Raw genomic sequence first — 19,789 nt, forward strand, 5'->3', positions numbered from 1 at the left:
GGACGGTAAATGTGGCCTGATCGATGCGTAGAAAAGGCACAACAGCCTTATCGATGCAGTATCGAGACGTATAAATTGTGAGTCAATCGCATGGGTGATAAGGATCCCCTGACTTAGTCATAGATTTATACATAGTTTATTTAAAATAGCATGTTCATCTATAAATTTGCAATTAGAGCGCAGTTTGTTGTTGTGGTAGCTGGATGAGTTCGGACTGCGGGAGTCCTCAGCCTTCGGGCCCTGGGCCTCGCAGCTGCGACAAGATGTGGTAAACGGAGTTGGGGATTGGATGAGCGTAGAAATGATAGCAGCAGGCTGCTGGTGGATCTGCGACGGTGTTATCATCAATCTGTGGGATCGCTGTAATGAGGAGGCTGTTATTAACTATTCTTAGTTTGTGTTTTTTCAACAACTTACCCCGAGAAAGTCTTTGGATGCTGGGACGTTAAGTCATCATCCTGGCTGCCAAGAGCCTTTTTCACATACTGCAAAAGGGAATTATTAAGAATAAGGGATAAAATGTATTTCAATAGCAAAACCTACCATGGGATTTAATATAATCTCCTCCTCCATTTTGTTGATCTGCCTAACTTGATCCAGAACATGGGTTATGTTGTTTTGCACGTTGAGGAACATGTCCGGTGAGTTGTATTTCTCTGGATCGTCTTTGAACAACACCATGCCGTCCTTTTGATTGATGCTGGCATAGATTTCACCCGACTTGATCTACAGTTCGATATTAAATGATTGAAGTTAAAGTGAGAAATATATTGGAATTATTTACCATGTTGAGGATGTAACGCTCTGCTTCGACTGCGCTGGACAGCTGAACACGACTGGCCACATCGCTCAGGGAAAGGGTCAAGAAGGTTTTCGTTAGTCGCTGGATGTTCCGCTTGTACAAGGAGGTTGCTACCTAAAAATTACAAAATGTTTATAATTTATAATTTAATTTAGGTATTAACAGAAATGTGTTATTGTATTTAGCAAAAACCCTGAACTTATCAGTGCGACCGGAAATTGTTTGGTGTTAGCCGAATTAATTTTGCCGAAACTTCCGCATCAATTTAAATATTCTCTTTATTTGGAACGACAAGATATAAAGATTTTGGTTTATGGCACTGTTTCACCTTGAAAAAATGTATATGTGCGTTATACTTATAATTTTCTTTTTGATTTTCTATATTCCTTTGTTTTTCTTTGAACTTTAAGGAAAAGGTTTTTCGGGTGTGAGAGAACAAGGGACGTTTGTTTTAAAAAACTCAAGTTATTCAACTTGCAACTGATACAAGTTCCCCCTATGTTTTTCAATAAAAAGGGTTATCTGTTATTTGAATCATGTAAGACCCTTGGAATACTTGCCTGCTTGGCCAGTCCCATATTGTTATCACGTGTAAATGCTTCACTGTACTTGAGTATGATGATGCGCAGCTCTTCGCTGGACGAATTCGCGTACACATTGACCAGGTCGTGATAGTGGTTGGCCATCGGCTTCATAAAACGGCCAATGACCTGTGAGTTTTTTGGTATATACGCTATCTGCAACCGATGGATTACAAGGAGACTGATATATGGATGGATCTGAAGTGCTAGCAAACTCACCTTGCCCTCGACGATGAGTGAAACCATGAGAAACTTTTTGTATGCCTCCAGCATGATGTGCGACATGGCCATGGCCGGTGTGGTGACACAGACTTCGAAGAAGTACAGAGCACGCTCGTAGTTCTTAACCGCCGTGTAGATCATGCCACCGTAGTAGTAGTACAGCAAGAAGTACTTGGCATCGTTGTTGGCATCCTAAAAAGGGGAACCATTGGCTAACAAAGTTCTAAATTAGATTTTCAACCCAACTACCGTGTGCTGGGACTGCTGCTGCTGCTGCGTCTTGCACTCGGCGGCCACGGTGGAGATGTCAGTGATGTCCGCATCCAAATAGGGCAGCACCACGCTGAAGTTTTTCGCCTTGAGGCTGAGCAGGCAGAGATCGGCATGGATGGGCGTTAGCTGGGTGTCTAGCTGTCGGATCTGGTCGATGGCGCGCGAAAGGATGCGTATGCCCAGGATGCTGAGGTTCTTTTGCACCACAAATTCGGTGAACAGATGGCATGTTTCATAGACTACGTACAGAACATAGAGTTAATTTGGTGGTACTTAATGGATAGATGGGACTGTAACTCACAGGCGCAGACGGCAAACCGCAGCTGCTCCACAGTGTTGCGCTGCACAAAGTCCCGCATCAGCTGGATGAGCTGCACCGGCTCCGGATTCGCGGTGGACGCACTGTGCAGCTTGGCCAGGAGCACATAGAGCACGCCCAGCGAGTGCTGCTGCATGTCGAGCGTCTCCAGCACATTGTCCAGGATGCTCCAGTTCCGGGCCAGCAGCGACAGCGACTCCGGCAGCTCCTCGGCCAGCTCCCGGAAGCTTCCTGTGGTAAAAAGCCCGGCGAAATTCGCATAAATATCAAAACAAAGGCGGCGGCGAGACCGCTCTTTGGGGGCTCGCGGATCGCCGGTTGGCCAACTTACCGGATGCACTCAGCGTGCGCACCTGATTCACGTAGTTTTCCAGCGCGCTGCCCATTTTAGGTAACTCCGAGACTACTTTTTGGCCTATTAATTTGCGAAAATGCGAAAAATTAATTTCGCGAAAAACAAAATTGACGACGAATTAGAGGTGGAACAAAAACCGATTTTTCATCGATAGTTCTTGTTTTTCCTGCCAACCCTCGTTTTCCAACTCTGGTTTTAGACCGCCGGGCAACGTTCACGTTACCCATCACTGTTAAATAGTATTAAGCAAATTTAGATCAGGCGCATGATTTAAAAACGCAAGTAAATTGCTGCTTTTAATTTAAATTTAGCTAAACTTAATTAAGCTTGGTTAAGCACAATTATAATAATATATTTTTTAAATACATTCTAAGCAATTAGTACGGTAGTTTATCTAAAAATAATCATGAATTCAAATTTCGATAGTCGTTGCTGGGAACTGGGAAGAACTGCCATCTCTAGTGTCGATAACAAGACGATAACCACCGGTTGTTGCTGTTCTGTTAAACAAGAAATGAAGAATTTTATAAAAAATGGTTAATTCACCGCGAATTGTTTATGTGTGCAGCCTGTGCCTGCGCCAATATGATCTCCAGGAGGATCTCCGGGGACATTTGGTGTACTTCCATGGCTACGAGCCCATTTCGGTGCCCAACGGCAAAAGAAAAACAGCAAAGACTTCAATTAAACAACAAACTCCAGCCGGCCGGAATGGCCAGGATAAACAAACCATGGAGCAGCAATTGGAGGACTCCAAGCCAACGCCAAGTGAGATGCAGCCCTTGCCCTTTAAGGATTTTCGACTGGTCTTGAGGGCCAATATGCTAGAACCGTAGGTTTAACCAGTAAATCACGAGAAACCCTTAACCAAATCTCCATTTTCCAAAGGTGCTCCTTCGGCAGGGAGTGCCCCTTCAAGTTCCAGGATGCTAGCAAGATGGAGCTGCACTCCAGTTGCCACAAGGGCGGCAGCTTCTCCTGCTGCGAATGCGGTATGGAGCTGCCAAACTGGCGGCGTTGCTCGGCTCACCTGTGGAAAGCCCATCAGGTGGATGTGGATCTACTGGAGTGTCCCGCCATCGATTGTCACTACAAGTCACCCATTTCCGCCCTCGTGTGGCGACACATGCAGGTCCACAAGAAGTGGCGACCGCGGGTACTCCGATCGTTGGCCGCCGTTCAGCGGAGGAGGAAACTCAAGGAGCAGTCCGGGGAGATGGCCACACAACCAGCAGCCGCTCCTCCCGCCTCCAAGAAGAACAAATACTATGCGGAGAAGACCTGCGAGATTTGCCAACGCAATTTCGTCAACGGCAAAACGCTCTCCAAGCATATCAAGACGGTGCACAACAAAATCAAGCCATTTATCTGTAATGTTTGTGGCAAGAAGACTGCGCGCAAGGCTAGTTTGATAGTAAGTTATGATAAGACTTATTCCAGATAGCGCATAATAATATTTAATCCTTTTTCCTAGATCCACATGCGTCAGCACACAGGCGAAAAGCCCCTGCAGTGCGGCGAGTGCAAGTTTTCCACTCGCGATCCCAGTGTCCTGCACAAACACCGCCAGCGCCACGATAGCCAGGACAAGAGTAGCCTTAAGTGCAGCCAATGCGATTACTACTGCATCCAGGCCAATGCCCTAAAGCGTCACATGCGGCTCAATCATGCCGAAGCTTATAAGGACTTATGCTGTGATCTCTGTAGCTTTACTTCCATAAATGCCGAGCGTTTACAAGCCCACAAGCAGGATCATCGGCAGGGTTTGATCACAAATTGCGAGGATTCCATGGATGCCTCGCGTGCCGCTGGTTTTAAGTATCCTCGCAAGTTGGGCGATAAGAATGGGGAGGTGGGTTATCATATTTTCTCAGGAAATAGTTAGCTTAACGTCCATGTTTTTGTAGATATCAGCTGACTGCTTTATGCCACTGGAGAGCGTGGATTCATTGCCTCATGAACCAGCTGTGGACACGGGTGGGGTAACCATACCTGCCCCACCCTCCGAGGACACTCAATTCCCCACGTATTTAAAGGATTAATATTATAAAACGTGATATTATTCGATCGATCTTTTATTTCATGGATTCATAGTAAGTTATTTATGTTGTGTATATTTATTTCATATACCTATGTTTTTATTTACAATTTAGTTTGTTGAATGTGGGCATGTCCAATGCGCTGTAAAGAGTTTTGTATAAAATAATGTTCTCATGCAGTTTGTTTTGGGGATTTAAATGCTTGTTTATTAAGTTGTTCAGTTTTTCCATTTAATTTTAATATCATTTTAGAATCTGATATGATTTTTTTTGCAACATTCGAATTATTTAGTCATGCTGGTTTACCACGTTCCGATTTAATTATCAGTTACGTTTTTCTTTAAACTAATTTAAAATTTAAAAATCTACTCTGCTTGCGGTAATCATCCGGTTTCAGTTCGGTTTCAAGATCAGCGCTCTTTAATCTAGATTACGACAGAAATGTTCTCAATTTTATTCATTTGGGCAGTTTCGCTAATAACTTGTTAAGTTGTTTAATATTTAATTTGATTTCATTAGTTTAGTAGTTGAGCTTTACGTTTGGTTTAATATAACTATTTACTTTACGCTTGAATGCAATCAGCTGCCGGAGATCGCAGATCAAGTGATCTGGCGGTTCCTAAAAATTATGCACCTCCTGTTCGCTATAGTATTGGAAATAAGTTACCACCGTGTTACAAAAGAATAGATTTTAACGTTTATTGTCTGAGTTTGATTCGAATATCAAAACATTTTCACTATTTGAGAGTGCAACTGAGTAGTAGTACATCATAATGGAAAATAAAACGCTCAATGTAAAATTGTTAATATCATACAGCTTCTGTTTGTTTTATTTACAGTTCTTAAAAGGAAGAAGAGCATAAACAAAAATATAATTTCGACTGATTCACACACTCTGCTGTGTTGTCTTTTCGGAGTCCCTGATCCCTGCTCCCTCCGTTTTGGCCAGGCCGGGCATTTTGCTTTGCTTTGATCCCCGAGCCTTAGATCTTGGTCTCAACGACGGGTTTTTTCTTCGACACAAAAGGGATGTTCAAAGAGAGAATACAAAATAGAAAAGGATTCGATTAAGTCAGCTGCCATTGAGCCCAGAGCCAACAAACGAGGATTACCATGCAAAGATTGGTTTGGTTTTGATTTGATTATCTGATTTGATTTGGTTTGGTTTGGTGGTGAGGGAGCAGGCGCTAGATGATGTGGCATGAAGCGAACTGTGCACTTTGGAGACAACAACATTAACAACAATGGGCGTGAGCTGACTGAATGACTTCGATTCGATTCGAATCGGTTCGATTCGACTGGGTTTTTTTGAGTACTTTGAATACGACGAGATACCTCTAAATTGTTGGCTTGATTTAGCTTTGATTATGCTGATATTATCCATGATCACTACAACGTCTATTAAACAACTAACGAATTCATCTAGCTTCTATGTATATTGACATATTCGACTAACCACCGCGTCCCTCTGGCGACTAAATTACGTTTACGATGCATCCATCAATCTTAAAATGTAAAACATGTTCCACTTACGATCTACTCTCGGAATTGTCGATTAATCGTCGCCCTTCCACTCGCTTACTCCTTTGGATTTTTACTATTTATTTCATTTGGTTTGATTAATCTCTTCTTTCTGTTTTCTTTTTTTTTGTGCGCCGCATAATAAATGCTGTGGGAGTTTCTGAAACATTCCCCAAAAAAACTAACCCTTCTGAACTCGCTTTCATCATCTTCCTCTCCATTTAGTCGGTTTTGATTAGCATAGTACGATACACTTAAAGGCTATTAGGAAACAGTTGTATCTACATAGGTCTACGAGTACTCTGTAAGAACCAAAGACACGAACCTAGTGGGAGTTTTAAATGGTCAGATCTGTCCGATTTCTGGTCCTCGTCCTTCCGTGTTTCGCAATCGTTAGTATGTACAGTGTGTGTTCTTGTGTTTTGCGGGTCGAGTTTGGGAAATCATATCGAAAATACATACGAAAAACCCTAGGCCTAGAAAATTGCTTATAAAATTGCGCGACACACTAAGTTAAAAAAAAAAACGGAGAACACGAGTCTTGCGATCTATAAAATAGAGGATAATACAAATAGAATCAACAAAAACCTGCGATTCGCTCTCATATAAATGCAGTTTAAAAAACAGGTGAACGATTTTGATTCTGGTTTTTGGTTTTTGATTTCGAAAAAGTGTTGCCTTTTCTTTTGATCGTTTCATTGTTGCGTTTCGCATTCGCGTCAGTTGTAATTGTGGTTTCTGTCTTTCTTGGTTGGCTTGTGGTGGCGATTCTGGTGTCAGTATCTGTATCTGATTCTGATTCTGTTCCGGGGCACAATTCTGCACGTTACTGGCCGTCGAGCATCAGACCGTGGTCACACGGTCGATCTCCACGTAACGCACAGAATTGTCGCTTTGTCAGCAAATCACCTCCTTTTCATCCAGAACGGCCGTGTCCATCGAGCTGAGCGATTTGAGTCGCGTCTGCAGCACCGAGGAGCCGCGCAGCTTGCGTTTGATTTTTCTGGTTATAAAATAATATTTGTGAATACTAATATATCCAAAAAATTAAAAGCAGTGGTCACCAACAGAAACAGCGCAGGGAGCCCGCGGGATCTGCCGCTGATTTTGCTGCTGGTAACCACTGCATATAGAATATAATCACTTACTTGTAAGCAAAGGCAGCGAAAGCACAACACGAGAGCACAAAGATGAGGCAGAGGGTGGCCAGGATCTCGGCGGGCAGTTTCATCAATGCCGAGCACTGCAGGAAGGTTTCATCATCGCCGGATGGGCAATGGACTACGCCATCGCACCAGACACTGGCATTCACACAGGCCCCCAGCTCGGCGCACTTAAACTGACAGTCCTCTGCGAGATGAGATTAAATTACACTCGATTTACATCAAGATGTTCTAGTAAACTCACCAGCCATGCTGAGCGTGGGCCTGGGAATCAGTTCCATCCAGTTGAAGGAGTACTCTCCATTGCCAGGTCGCAGGAACTCCACACTGATGGCTCGGGATCGATTAACTATGGCAAAATTGGGCCTCTCATTCCAACCGGAACTGAAGATCTCCACAAATTCGTAGGCACTCGAGTCGGGACTCAGGGGACAGGCCACAATGGTTAGACCTAAGAGATGTAAGGATTATAATAGAACCATCGCAGATGAGATAGTAACCTACCCTCTGAAGTGGTCAGCACAGCCCTCGACTTAGTCTCACATCTCCAGGTATCAGTTTGAACATAGGTTGTGTTCAAAGTCTTTGTGGGATTGTGTTTGCTCAGGAATATGGCCTTCAGTCGGACGTACAAGAACTTATTGCCATTTGAAGGTTCAATCAACCAAGGTCTAGAGCGGCACTCCACCTGAAATAAATAATCTTATAATGTCATTTCATATAATATTAGGCTTTTTGATCTACTTACATCTCCAAAGGTCATGTCTATGGTGCCACTGGGTCCGAATTTCCGGCGACCATCCTTACAACTAGTTGGAGCCTTGACGAACTCAAACATACCCTCAAAATTAACCGTATCCGGATCGTCCAAGGTGGTCATGTTCTGGGCAATGAAGTGCACCTCTACATCGCGACTTGTGGAAGTGTACTCCACAGGCAGGTGGGATTGGTTGGAGGAGTTGCACATGCAGCCTCGATGGAGAAGAATGGAATCGTGATAGGGTCGCTCAAAGATCTAAGTTAATATTTATATATTAGAAAAAGGATTCACTTTAATGTGGTTAGTACGTACCTCAATTCTAACATTGGTATCCCCATAGCAAAAGGATCTGTTGATATCCTCATCCACTTTAGAATAGCAAGCTCTATTGGTGGTTGTCACTTTCCTCATCTTGATCCTGACCCTCTCCCCTCGCTGAGCCTCGAATTTGTAGATGCACTTGAGGTTCCTAGTGCCTCCTCTTCCGAATAGAAAGATATTACGCACACTGCGGAATATGGCTGGATCCTTGCGATCCATCAAGTTGCTGAGAAACTTTCGGTTGCAATCGTGCTCCCCACCACCCCAGGGCAAGCCATCCTGATGCAGGTCAATGAATTCGTACTTCAGCTTGAAATCCAGGGGTCTATAAAAGGAGGTTAACAGTTTCATTATTATTATATATATATTATATGTTATAAGGAAATGCTACCTTAACACTGTGGATTCTGTGTTGCGCAACTCAAGCGTGATGGCATCGCTGCTAGAAACATAGCTCTCGGAGATCGTACAGGGTCTGGCGTAGGTCTCATTAATATTGGACCGATCACAGGTGCGTGGTATAGTGCCCCGACAAAATCTGGCTATCACATTGGTGGCGTTGTGGGCATAGTGGCCCAGGGTATTATAGCTACTCGTCTCGCTGGCACTGAAATGATGTCATTTATATTAATTGATATAGTAAAATTAACACCACATTGAGAAAACGGCATTGCTTATCCGAAATATTAAACTTCTTGTCAACTTTCTCTGACAGTTGTGTTAACAAACTAGAACCTGAAATCGGCCCTGTACCTGTAAAGAATAATGTTTCCTTCCAAAGTTTTAACCTTATCTGACATATAACTAACTAAACCCTTAACATGACATTGAGAAATCGTCCCTAAGAACAACCACCTACCAGTTCAAGTCCTTGCAAACGGGTGCATCCCTCAGAGTTCCATCCCAGATGCGCAGCATTCCACTGCAATCCTCCTGCGTCTGCAGCACTCCAATGGCCCCCACCGAAGTCTCATCCATTTGGCCAAACTCCGGGTCCAGGTTGAACTTCAGCACGGAAATCCACACCTTGAACCTGGAGAGTGGCTGATGCATTCCCGACTGACTGCTCGTACGGCGCGACAAACTCAGGTGGTCAAAGGTCTTGAAGACACCCAATCCTTGCAGGTGGTACAGGCACGTGGAGTTCGGAGACAGCGAGTGCTTGGGACTCTCCAGGATGCCGCGACCTGCTCCGCGGATCCAGAACTCGCAGGGCTTCTTGTTCTTCGAGTACGTGGGACTCTGGATGTCCACGAACTGAACTTCGACCTGTGGATGGAGGGGACAAAATGGTTTGCTGGTTCATCCTCTGGACGGCAAACACCCAAAAACTCACCTCCAGCTGGAATCCGTAGAGCGGCAGGACCTGCGACGAGGTGCCGGTAAAGGTGCCAAACGGCGACGTGCTGAACTCAACCAAAAGCTCCGGGCCGCTGGAAACGGCCGCCGGCACCGCCTGACCTCCGCCGCAGAACTTCAATATGATGGGGTCACGTATGGTGTAACCATCGTATACAGTCACGTAGTCCTGCGGGTAGCGAAAGGACATCGCGGGGGGGAAGAGAAAGAGAGAGAAGAAGGAGAACAGAGTGGGTGAGGAGAGAGCGAAATGAGTGAGTCGGGCGACAAATGTGGGTGGTGCTTGTTGATTTCACCATGTGGGTGGCACTAACTAACTACACGGTGGAGAACAACTCCTAACTCAAACAGAGAATCTGTGTTGGGGCTTATCAAGGTATAGGATGTATTTTATATAAACATAGATATATTTAATGGGTGCTAGCTAGCTTGTATTATAATAAAAGACTATTATAAGACTTGGTTTTCATAATAGCAGTATAGAGATTCCCCTGATTGTTGTCATGGTTCAAGTGATAAATGTTCTATTAGTACTGCATTAAAAAGTGATTTACGATGGGGTAAAATCGTTTGTTAAAGTTATTGCTTTTAATATAACTATCCCTATATTTAGCATAGCTCTTCCAAAGATTTTTATAAATGTTAGGCTGGTAATTCATCATTAGGTGGTTAATAATGATGTGAACTAAATTTAAATGTATTTTTTTTTATGTTTATAAATCTTTTTTTTCAGAACGTTTTACTTTATTTTGATGAACTGCAGTTCTTAAGCTCGTTTTTATAAACAATTTTTGATATCAATATATTAATCAATATTGTTATATTTTCTTAGTGTAGTAATTGAAGCAAAAGGCCGAGTGTGGTTAAAAAAGAGGGGGCGGCATGGTTGTGGGCGGGGCTGAGTCGAACTGAGTGCGAAATAACGGTAATTGCTGTAAAGAAGTGGACCCAAAGTGCAGCTGGCTCTCATATTACTTAATGGCCACTGTACGTATACGTGATTTTTGGTTACATTCCGCTTTTCCCCACGACGATGGAAAGTAATGGTGCGGTGTGTTAGCAGAGGGAAAAAGGGGGCTTTATAAGGACTTCGAAGAGGTCTAAGTAGTTGAGCACAATGGCTTTGATGTGTCCGGCACTTGATGCCCACTAAATGTCGAACATTTTAAGCTCATTTAAAGTTTGTTTTAAATGAATGAAACATGTTTATGCGGTTTACGTTTAGTATACATATAGTGAAGTGTTTATTGGGAGTAGTTCGTTGTGGTAAAGGCTTTTCACTAGAATGAGGTCTCTGGGCTTGACTTAAAATGATTTGATTGTTGAAAAGATATAAATTCTTAGTACTTCATAAGATGAGATGTGGAGGATATAACTTTTTATGATCTGGAAAGAACATTTTATTTAAATTACTGACGCTACTAGTCAGTAACTGTATCAGTATTTTGCAGCTTGCGAAATCGTATTCTATAGTAATTTGCGGTTTTGGTAATCATAGGTATCATTGTAATACCCGGAATCTCAGCTCCCATAAACGTAAAATGCTCATTTATGTGCGGTTTCTGCTGGCTTTGGCATTCGGCGCATAATTGTGCGCTTTTTAATTGAGTTGCCCCTGCAAAAAGTGGGTGGTGTACAATGTACACGGTGGGTAATGGCATTCGGACTGAGTCCTTGTCCATGGGGCATTTCCTACCTTTGGCCAACGCATGACAAATTAGTTTTGTGGCCAGCGACTTTTTGCATTAATTTAGCTGAGGTTTCTGTTTCCGGGTCACCCTTGTTTGTGCAGCTGGCCGCAAATTTAAACTATGCCAGGGACCGCAGACCAGATTCCGGTATTCCGGTATTCCAGAAGCCACACTCCGCACACCCGTGAATGTGGTCCAGGTAATTTGTGACCGCAAATTTATTGAAAGCGCGGCATTTGTACAAATTAGTGGAGACACAGATGGGGGTTATAATATATATGGAGGGATTTCCTTTAAGCCCCTTACCTTTTTTTGCACAGAAAAATAAACTAGCTAACTCTTTAGAAATGACAACAAATGTATATAAAAATGAAAAAAATATATAGTTTAATATTTTTTACAAAATAGCATTCAGTTTTTTTGTTAATAAAAAAATGTTCAATACAAAACCCCATATTATTTTGAAAAAATGTAATAAAACCGTATATGCATAGTTAAAATGGATAGTTTATTTTAATGAATTTAAAGGCTTTTTTCCCATGTTCGTACTCCTTTTTCCGTGCCCAGTTTCCCTATCCTTTCGCAGATCTCAGGCTGCGGGGCTTTCGCCATCCGGCGATTATTCACACATGCCGCACCAAAATGGCCAGCACTTTTGGACATTTTGGCTTAAGAGCGCGGGACAAAAAGTTGGAAAAAAGGAGGCGGGAAACGGCGAGCGCAGGACAATTTGTAGGCAGAGTGCAGGCCCAGAAAGCCAGGATCCTGCAATCCTTGCAAATGGCGCTAACGTCCGAGCGGATTGCTTTCCAACTGAATAAGCAAAAAGTAAAGGGGTTAGCCGGGGCCATATCTCCGGGTTAGAGGGTACGAAATGGAGGAAGGGATTTGCACGCCTTGCTGCCACAACGAGCATTTAATGGGGGAATTACTGGGGAGCCCAGGGAGCACAGGGGTCATCCCCCCTCTTTCACTCGGATTTTGTTGCGGAGCGAAATTGAATAGTTGCTGATGACTAAATGGGCAACTAAAAGCAACATTCCTCGACACGGAAATCGTCAAAACGTTTTAGTGGAGATTCCACCACTTCATCCCTCCCCTACACTTTTGGGATTGCAGATGGTATGGGGAATGGTATAATAGGGGGTGTAGTGTCTTTGACCGCTGTGGCAGATCAGCTTAAAGCGCTCTGAATGGAAGCCCGGAAGTGGGAAATCCATCAGGAGTGGCATCCTCTGCTCTTCTGCTTTTGTATGATGAATGCCCGGGGCAATTATTTACATGGGACCCTGGCACGTTCTACGTCCACTAATGTCCTTGATGTCCTCGCATCCCCCAGTCCTCGAAAACCCTGCTTTTGTGTGCGATTTATGATGTGCGTGCCAAGTGTTCATTAATATAAATCCAATGACAGATTCTTCCCCTCGCGTGTGTGCTAATGAATATATTATCCAGTCCATAGATATCCCATAGACGTCGATTTACCCAGATCATTTTGATTTGTTGTCTGTTTGCTGGGTTTCTTTGGGGGTGGGGGCTGTGCATACATTTATCTTGATTAATTGTTTTCGAACAGCGAAAGATGGCAAATAATTGTTGCTAATAGTGGGGGAAAGATACTATATATGGGGGGTATGGTGGATGGTTGGTGGTTGCTTGGGTGGCAAAGGTCAAGTGCTCACTAAGTATTGCTACGACTAAAATTGATTTGTGGCAACATGAGTTTTGAACTGAATTGAATCGCATTGAATTGAATTGTACTGAGCGAGGAATTTTCTTTAGTTTTGCATTACCGTGGATTTCCATTTGGGCTTTACATTTTCCTATTGGAGAAAATATATACATACATTTATAGATACTTCAGTATTTACTAATTGTATAGCAAATTCTAGATTGGTGCAGTTTAGGAAATAAGGTGTTTTTCAAAAGAGAAAGTTGCTAACTGAGAAAGTTGTAGAAAATTCAACAGTATTTTGAAAGATTCCTGAGCACTCTATAATTTTAGTTATCCCTATTTCTTGTTTCTGTTTTAAACCGTATCAAGAGGAGGGTTTTTAAATTGGAATATAAGTAGTGCAGAGAAACGCAATCAATTCTCCTTTCATTTTAACAGTTTTCTGGCACAGATAAAAATGCCTTCTTCTTAAATGTCATTTTAGTTCCTCCTTTATTTTTAATCCAATTAAGGTGCCATCATTAAAACCTACTTCTTGGAGCAGTTGCTTTCAAGCATATCCCTTTCGCCAGCTCATCTCCACACCTCGTATCCCTCATATCTCTCCTTTCGCCAGCTTATCCCCCATTTATGCTCCATTCTGCATACACAACGCTCATTAAGAGCTCATCCAAAAGTTGCCCCTTTTAAGTTGGGGGCTTTATGGATGGACTCCAGAACGAGTCCAGTATCAGGACTGGTTCGTTTCACTCCCCGATGGCAAACAAAAAGAATGGCTACGAAATTAACACTTCCCGCGACTGGCCAGAGAGAAGCCTATCGAGTGCTCAAGGCAATGTCGGACGGAGGACGGAGGACTTCGTCCTGGTACTCGGACGAGGACATGGACATGGACATCGGATGTGGAGGCGAACACACAATGCCGGGGCAATGACAGTGGAAAATCGTGGGTAAATTCGGGCGGAGGGTGCGGTGGGAAAAAAAGGAGTGCAAACAACTGATTTCAGAATTTTGCTCATTTCTTTTTCAATTTGTCGTTTTTTGCGCAGTTTTTCCACCAGTTTTCCCACATCCCCCGTATTCCATTTCCCACCGAATTTTCCCGCTGGCCTTGTTTTTGCCGGCCACCGGCCAACAGAGGAAGTAATTTTTATGCTGGATCTCTCGTTAAAGTTGGCAAATGCAAACGCCGTGGAGTTCAACGCAGGGACATTTACAGATTCAGATACAGATAAAGGCGGGAGATACTCAGATACAGATACAAAGATACAGATGCAGATACAGATAGATAGAGGAGAGAGGAGATCGGAGCCAAGTGCATTTAAAGGCAGATTTAATTACCTGAATGTAATCGCAGTCATTCCATGTTTTCAGCCTCGGCTCGAATTTCTTATCCTTGTCGCTGGCACTCGGCGGAGGGGCCATTTTGTTCGCCATGGCCGTTTCCTGGGTGGAGATCCAAACCAGATTGCCCTTGGGCTGTTTGACTAGAATCAGGGCGTGTTTGCCATGGGGCACGTCGTGCTGTGTGGACAGGAGAATTAAATGCAAATTAATGAGCCGCAGCGCACAGAATGTTTTGTTTGACAGTCCCATTCCTTTTGTAGAATCAGAAATAGGAATAGAAATAGGAATGGGCGTGGGAATGTAAATGGAAATGGGAGGATTAATTGGAGCATTTAAATTACGCAAGCCTCGTGCTGCGGAATTTTCCGGCTGCTTTTGTAAATGGTGATTGATCTTTGTGTTTTACATCGTATTTGTTTGAATTCAAATGGATAATGTTATTTATTCGACGCTTAGAGCAGGCTTACATTTATTTTGATTTTAATTTAATTTATACTTTTAACTTGATACCATTTTGTCTCGCAAAGGGTAGAAAAGATACAAATAAATATATAACTATAAAATAAGAAAGGACCTTTAAAAAACAAGTAGATCAACCGACAGAAAAACGGTTTTATATAAAATTCTAAAATAAACAAACTTTGGAAATAATTCGAGTATGCGTACTATTGATTGAATTGACAATGGTCGAGCTCAAAGCTCATTTCAATTATTATATATTAAAAAAAAATATTTTGTTACCCACTTTGTGAATCCTGTATATTCTTCAATTATTATTATTCTTATCCTGACAAATACGAGCCTATAAAAGACTCTATTTATAAAGAGATTCTAATTTCCTGTTTGCATTATAGTACCCCAAGAGCTCAGTTATCCCTGTATAAGCCAGCGTTGCCCCTGACTTTGAACTACGTGACATCCAAGGATAGGCCCATCAAGTTCTATGGCATGTGAGCTGAGGAGGCAGTAAACAATTTGTAATTTTAAAAGGACGTCCACAGCATGTGAGACCTCTAACAGTTGATTGCCAATGGCAACGGGTCCTTCGAGGAGAAGCCCCGTCGGGCAGAAGCATATTAAAAATGCCAAAGAACGCTGCTCTGCTCCTCCAGTTAATTATAATAAAAGCCCATTCTATTTTGGAATGTAAATTGCCATTTAATTTTTTTCCCTTGCTCTCCTGATTTTTGAACTTTGTTGTGGCATGAATAAAAATAAGGCAAAGGCTGTACTTTTATGACCCGACAGCAGTGGCAGCAAAATTCTGCGTTGGTAAGAGGTGTCTAACCTTTTTGGCCCGACACGGCTTGCAACCCAGGACATTAGCCTAGCTGGCTGGAGTTTAATTTCGTTTTAATTGCCCTTTGCTCACCTGTCGCACTGCGTAGTAGCAGGTGAGGTTGCGCGGATAGATCCCGGGGAAGTTTGGAGACTGCAGGCGACACGGCTTCTTGTCGCAGTCGCTGAAGATCCGGGAGCAATACGTTCCGGGGATAAGGTCGCCTGTGAATGCGAGAAACAGATGTCACAACCAGAAATAATATTTAATGAGTCATTAAGGAATGCCTCGGGGTGGGTAATGAAAATATTCAATCAGGAAGTGTTTGTATATCAATTTAAATGCCTTGAATATGTAGATTTTTTATTAAAATATATGTTTCTTTAAAAATGACTGTTCTATATGCTCCAAAAATTTTCGCTGATTATTAATATTTTGTTGTTGTTTAACTAACAAAAGTCTTAGCCTGGGTAATAGATGTATTTATTAAAATATTTGTTCTCTTTGGAATATTTATTTTATAAATTTCAAATGCTTCCAATTGTTTAAAAATTCGTTTACTTTTGCCAAAATCATACGTTTTTGTGTTTTTAAATATATTTTTTTAGAGTTTTGGATAGAGATAATTTAAAGCTTGTGAAAAATTACAAATATTGAATATAAATTAGCCAATTCTTATTTGTCTTTAAACATTGGTTATTCCGTAAATGTAATCCCTAAAATATATCCATTTTAATTAACGTTGCTTTAAAACTCGTTTAACTTTTCGGTGTCAGTTTCGGTTTAATTAGATATTCCACCAATTATGTAAATACAAGTTTAGACAATGGTATTAGGTAAAATCTAATCAGTCCTAACCAGTCATGTTTAAACCAGTTTTAATTAAAAAACTCAATTATTTACACCACCAACTCACCCAGGTAGTATTTGGGCTCCGTGTAGTTCTGCTCGTCCTTGGCCAGTGACTTTTCCAGCGCGGCCATGAAGGTCTTGTTGTTGGCATAAGCGCTGAAGAGACTAAAGTCCTGGCCATAACGATCCGAGCGGGCCACACTGGAGTTGGTGAAGTCCTCCAGGATACCGGCGCCTTGTTGTTGCTGCTGCTGCTGCTGTTGCTGCTGCTGATTGAGGAAGCTGCTGCGGTTGTGCCACTGGGCCAGCTCTAAAAAGCAAAAGGGGAATCGGTTGAGCGGATTAGGGACCTCCATCCACCTCAATTCCTGCGGTCGCACGCACCTGCCAGCTTAATGCCCCCGTAGCGGGTCACCGAACTGTCCCTGGACAACACCTTGTATCTGATGCGAAAGTCGAAGTTGTAGCCACTCTGATCCCTCGCCAGTCTGTGGGTTGTATATTTTTAAACATTAATCGGGGTCAGTTAATTTTATCGGGTCTCTGGAGTTGGGTATCGGGACTCACCTGTTCAGCCGGATGGTGAATATCAGGGAGCGGGTTTCGCTGTAGAAGAGCACTGGTCCCCAGGAGCTGCCGCACCACATTCCCCCAATGGGAGTTCGAGCCGACTCCGCTATCTGCATATATCCATCCGGACAACCCTCATGAACGTACGAGGTGAACCTGCCAATCGTGAAACTGTCCAGGGTGACCTAGGGCGATTCGCACAAGGAACATGTGAGATACGATATGGACTTTTGCTTTGGGGGCCTGAAGTGCCCATACAAATAATAATAACTCCCTGATTGCCTTAATTATAACATATTTTTGGAATTTAATACACTTGGTTGGCTTAATTACGTCTAAGAACCTCTAGGAATTCCATTATTAGCCAAGAATAGTTGCCTTAAATAAGGCTATATAATATTTTATTGCTTTAAAAACCTTATCTGTGATTAATGAGATTTTATTTGGATTTTGTAAAAGAGTTTTGGGTTACAACCATATACTTTAAATAACTTAGTATTTAAATAACTTAGCTAACATTTTACATTCCTTGTAAGTAATTTTAAATTTTTTTAATCTCCCTATTAAATATTTTCTGAATTTGATTCTGCAAAATCAAGGAGAATGCATAAATAAATTCCTTGCTCACTTTTCAATTACACAACCATTTATTGTTGGCTCAGCCATCTGGGAAGGGGAATCGCTTTCCAACTCTCCCGATTGCATAAATCTGCCCGAATCTAGTATAGTCTCTTTCTCGGATGGGCATAAAATATTTGCAGGATGTGCCGAAGGGGGATGTCAGTAATAAAGTTTCGGTCAGTGCTCGTAGCTCAGTGGATATCAGTGCCGAATGCTCTTGGGACGCACTCGAGCATGGCAAAGGCTTTGGCTGGCTGCCTGGCACTCCTCCTGTTTGCTCCAGCTCCTCCTCCGAGTGCTCCTGCTGCATCCTTCATTCCAATTGGAGGTGTGAAGTGGCGTAATAACTAACAGGCGCCGGCACTTGCTTCCTGCCACCCCAAAAATGGGGTGTTGGTGCAGGATTTGCTACGCTACAGCGAGTGGCTTTGAAATCAATATTGCTTCTGCCACCCACAACAGCCCACCACCCACTTTCACCCAATCCCCCCTACCACCTTCTGCCAGCGCCATTGTTGTTGCTTATCTTTTAATGGCGTAGTTTATCCCGTTACAAAATGAAATGTGAAAGGCAATGGCAGCAGCAGAAGAAGGAGAACCTCTGCAGTGGAAGGTACACTGAGAGAAAATAAGGCCATGAAATCCTATTCCTCAAAAATCTTTGACTTATAATTAATATTTCTTAATACATTTAATGTGAAAAAGAAAATAAAACAGTATATCTGAAAAAAAAACAATATTCAAAGTCTAGCTCATTTTTTTTATATCTACATCAAACATAAGTTAATTTCTTTCTCAAATATTTCATATCTGTACATTATTACATGTACACATTTTTTAATAAAGTAATAGTTGGGTAGCTATTACATCTATTTGCGAATTTTGGAAAAACAATTATGTTTAAATTATGTTGGATAATAATCGAATGCTTATACTACATCTTTCCATATACTCCGATAACATTTAATTAAACATTTTAATAAATATCATAACATTAATTTAATATATTTATAATGTAATTTTATTTTTACGTATGGCAGAAAAATATTTCCTTCATATAAAATTAACAGTCATAACATAAACCGCTTATCATGATATATTGTTTGTAATATTAAGATATTGAATAATGAGTTGAATAGTTTAAAAATTGTACAAGTAATATGAGCAAGACCCCCAATTTGCATAGTTTCTACTAGTGTAGCTCGGTGTGACCCCTGACCCGACTCACCTGCACCACATCGCCGTGCTGGCCACCTGCCGCCGTGAAGGTGAGCACACACACAAAGGGCACGCGATCCTGCTTGGGGCGGTGCAGCTCCAGGGCGTAGGTCTGTCCGATGTCCCCGTAGTAGGTGCGATTACAGCCTGCAAATATATATTAAACGCAATTAGCGTTAGTTTGGCAATTAGTTTGTTTGCCCCACGCGCAGCTAGGCAACCGCAAAGGTATTAGTCCCTTCGGAAACCTCAAAAAGGGAACCCCACCCAAAATAAGCCCCATGAGTTCGCCCGGTAGGAATGGCAATTGTCACACCATAAATCATCGCCTGCCCCAGGCAGATGCTAACACAAAGTATCAAATTAACATAACATTAACTTCATATGCAAACTGATTGGAACGCAAAGTAAACTAATCCATTTACGTGAATAATTTAAGGTACTTAACTTTTAATGTATTCACATTTCGCAAGAGGGTGGAAAATGTATTCCACACAATTTGGGTGAAAATTTATTCATCTTTGTCTTAAAGATTAAGCTTTATAAATGGTATTGTAGTACGATGATTTGGTTTTAGATTGATTTCATGAATTGCAAAACATCAAATTTGCTGAATATTTATTCAAATGCAAATTGTATTTAAAGTTTGAGAATGGGAAATATGTTCGAATAAGTTTAATTTGTGCACTCAGTGATAGTGAATTAGTTAAGTTGTTTTTAATTTTTAATATGATTTGCATGCTGAGAGAGAAAGTTGTTCATAAGACATTAAATAGGTCATGTTGAGTGGTTTAAAAAAATGTATTTTACAATTTTAACTT

General features: G+C 42.0%; 3 protein-coding genes across 7 annotated transcripts in view; 1 reads left to right on the forward strand and 2 right to left on the reverse strand.

Annotated features, from left to right (window-relative positions):
* Positions 1-113: 113 nt before the first annotated feature.
* On the reverse strand, positions 114-2,694 carry LOC119552737 (COP9 signalosome complex subunit 3). Its single transcript, XM_037862503.1, has 9 exons — positions 2,529-2,694; positions 2,180-2,428; positions 1,855-2,117; positions 1,603-1,797; positions 1,363-1,539; positions 785-916; positions 544-726; positions 418-485; positions 114-360 (listed from the first exon to the last, which is right to left on the reverse strand). The coding sequence occupies exons 1-9, from the start codon at positions 2,581-2,583 to the stop codon at positions 345-347; spliced, it is 1,338 nt and encodes a 445-aa protein (XP_037718431.1). The 5' UTR covers positions 2,584-2,694; the 3' UTR covers positions 114-344.
* Positions 2,695-3,029: 335 nt separating this feature from the next.
* On the forward strand, positions 3,030-5,405 carry LOC119552584 (zinc finger protein 729). Its single transcript, XM_037862218.1, has 4 exons — positions 3,030-3,384; positions 3,441-3,966; positions 4,027-4,404; positions 4,460-5,405. The coding sequence occupies exons 1-4, from the start codon at positions 3,086-3,088 to the stop codon at positions 4,592-4,594; spliced, it is 1,338 nt and encodes a 445-aa protein (XP_037718146.1). The 5' UTR covers positions 3,030-3,085; the 3' UTR covers positions 4,595-5,405.
* Positions 5,387-19,789, reverse strand: part of LOC119552583 — a 47,531-nt gene continuing 33,128 nt past the window's right edge. For 2 of the 5 annotated variants that reach the window (XM_037862217.1, XM_037862216.1), the window contains 17 exons: positions 18,979-19,115; positions 17,127-17,314; positions 16,944-17,047; positions 16,624-16,869; positions 15,801-15,931; positions 14,423-14,605; positions 13,200-13,229; positions 9,693-9,884; positions 9,216-9,625; positions 8,748-8,963; positions 8,348-8,681; positions 8,024-8,290; positions 7,780-7,963; positions 7,520-7,726; positions 7,261-7,462; positions 7,022-7,115; positions 5,575-5,604 (listed from right to left, as the gene is read on the reverse strand). In XM_037862217.1, the coding sequence (XP_037718145.1) occupies positions 5,575-5,604; positions 7,022-7,115; positions 7,261-7,462; positions 7,520-7,726; positions 7,780-7,963; positions 8,024-8,290; positions 8,348-8,681; positions 8,748-8,963; positions 9,216-9,625; positions 9,693-9,884; positions 13,200-13,229; positions 14,423-14,605; positions 15,801-15,931; positions 16,624-16,869; positions 16,944-17,047; positions 17,127-17,314; positions 18,979-19,115 (3,155 nt within the window). Of the gene's footprint in view, positions 5,605-6,124; positions 7,116-7,260; positions 7,463-7,519; positions 7,727-7,779; positions 7,964-8,023; positions 8,291-8,347; positions 8,682-8,747; positions 8,964-9,215; positions 9,626-9,692; positions 9,885-13,199; positions 13,230-14,422; positions 14,606-15,800; positions 15,932-16,623; positions 16,870-16,943; positions 17,048-17,126; positions 17,315-18,978; positions 19,116-19,789 lie in introns of all 5 variants that reach the window. The other 3 variants (XR_005219721.1, XM_037862214.1, XM_037862215.1) reach the window with 3 other exon arrangements.

This window comes from Drosophila subpulchrella, chromosome 3L (genome assembly GCF_014743375.2).
Source record: "Drosophila subpulchrella strain 33 F10 #4 breed RU33 chromosome 3L, RU_Dsub_v1.1 Primary Assembly, whole genome shotgun sequence".
Lineage (NCBI taxonomy): Eukaryota > Metazoa > Arthropoda > Insecta > Diptera > Drosophilidae > Drosophila > Drosophila subpulchrella.

What these genes read in the sequence shown, in the direction of transcription:
- LOC119552737 (XM_037862503.1), bottom strand. Translation starts at nt 2,583, where the DNA reads ATGGGCAGCGCGCTGGAAAACTACGTGAATCAGGTGCGCACGCTGAGT. An exon ending in GCGCACGCTGAGTGCATCCG is followed by an intron (nt 2,429 to 2,528) that starts GTAAGTTGGCCA and finishes TTTTTACCACAG; the next exon opens with GAAGCTTCCGGGAGCTGGCC. An exon ending in ATATGGGACTGGCCAAGCAG is followed by an intron (nt 917 to 1,362) that starts GCAAGTATTCCA and finishes TGTAATTTTTAG; the next exon opens with GTAGCAACCTCCTTGTACAA.
- LOC119552584 (XM_037862218.1), top strand. Translation starts at nt 3,086, where the DNA reads ATGGTTAATTCACCGCGAATTGTTTATGTGTGCAGCCTGTGCCTGCGC. An exon ending in CGCGCAAGGCTAGTTTGATA is followed by an intron (nt 3,967 to 4,026) that starts GTAAGTTATGAT and finishes CCTTTTTCCTAG; the next exon opens with ATCCACATGCGTCAGCACAC. An exon ending in TGGGCGATAAGAATGGGGAG is followed by an intron (nt 4,405 to 4,459) that starts GTGGGTTATCAT and finishes ATGTTTTTGTAG; the next exon opens with ATATCAGCTGACTGCTTTAT.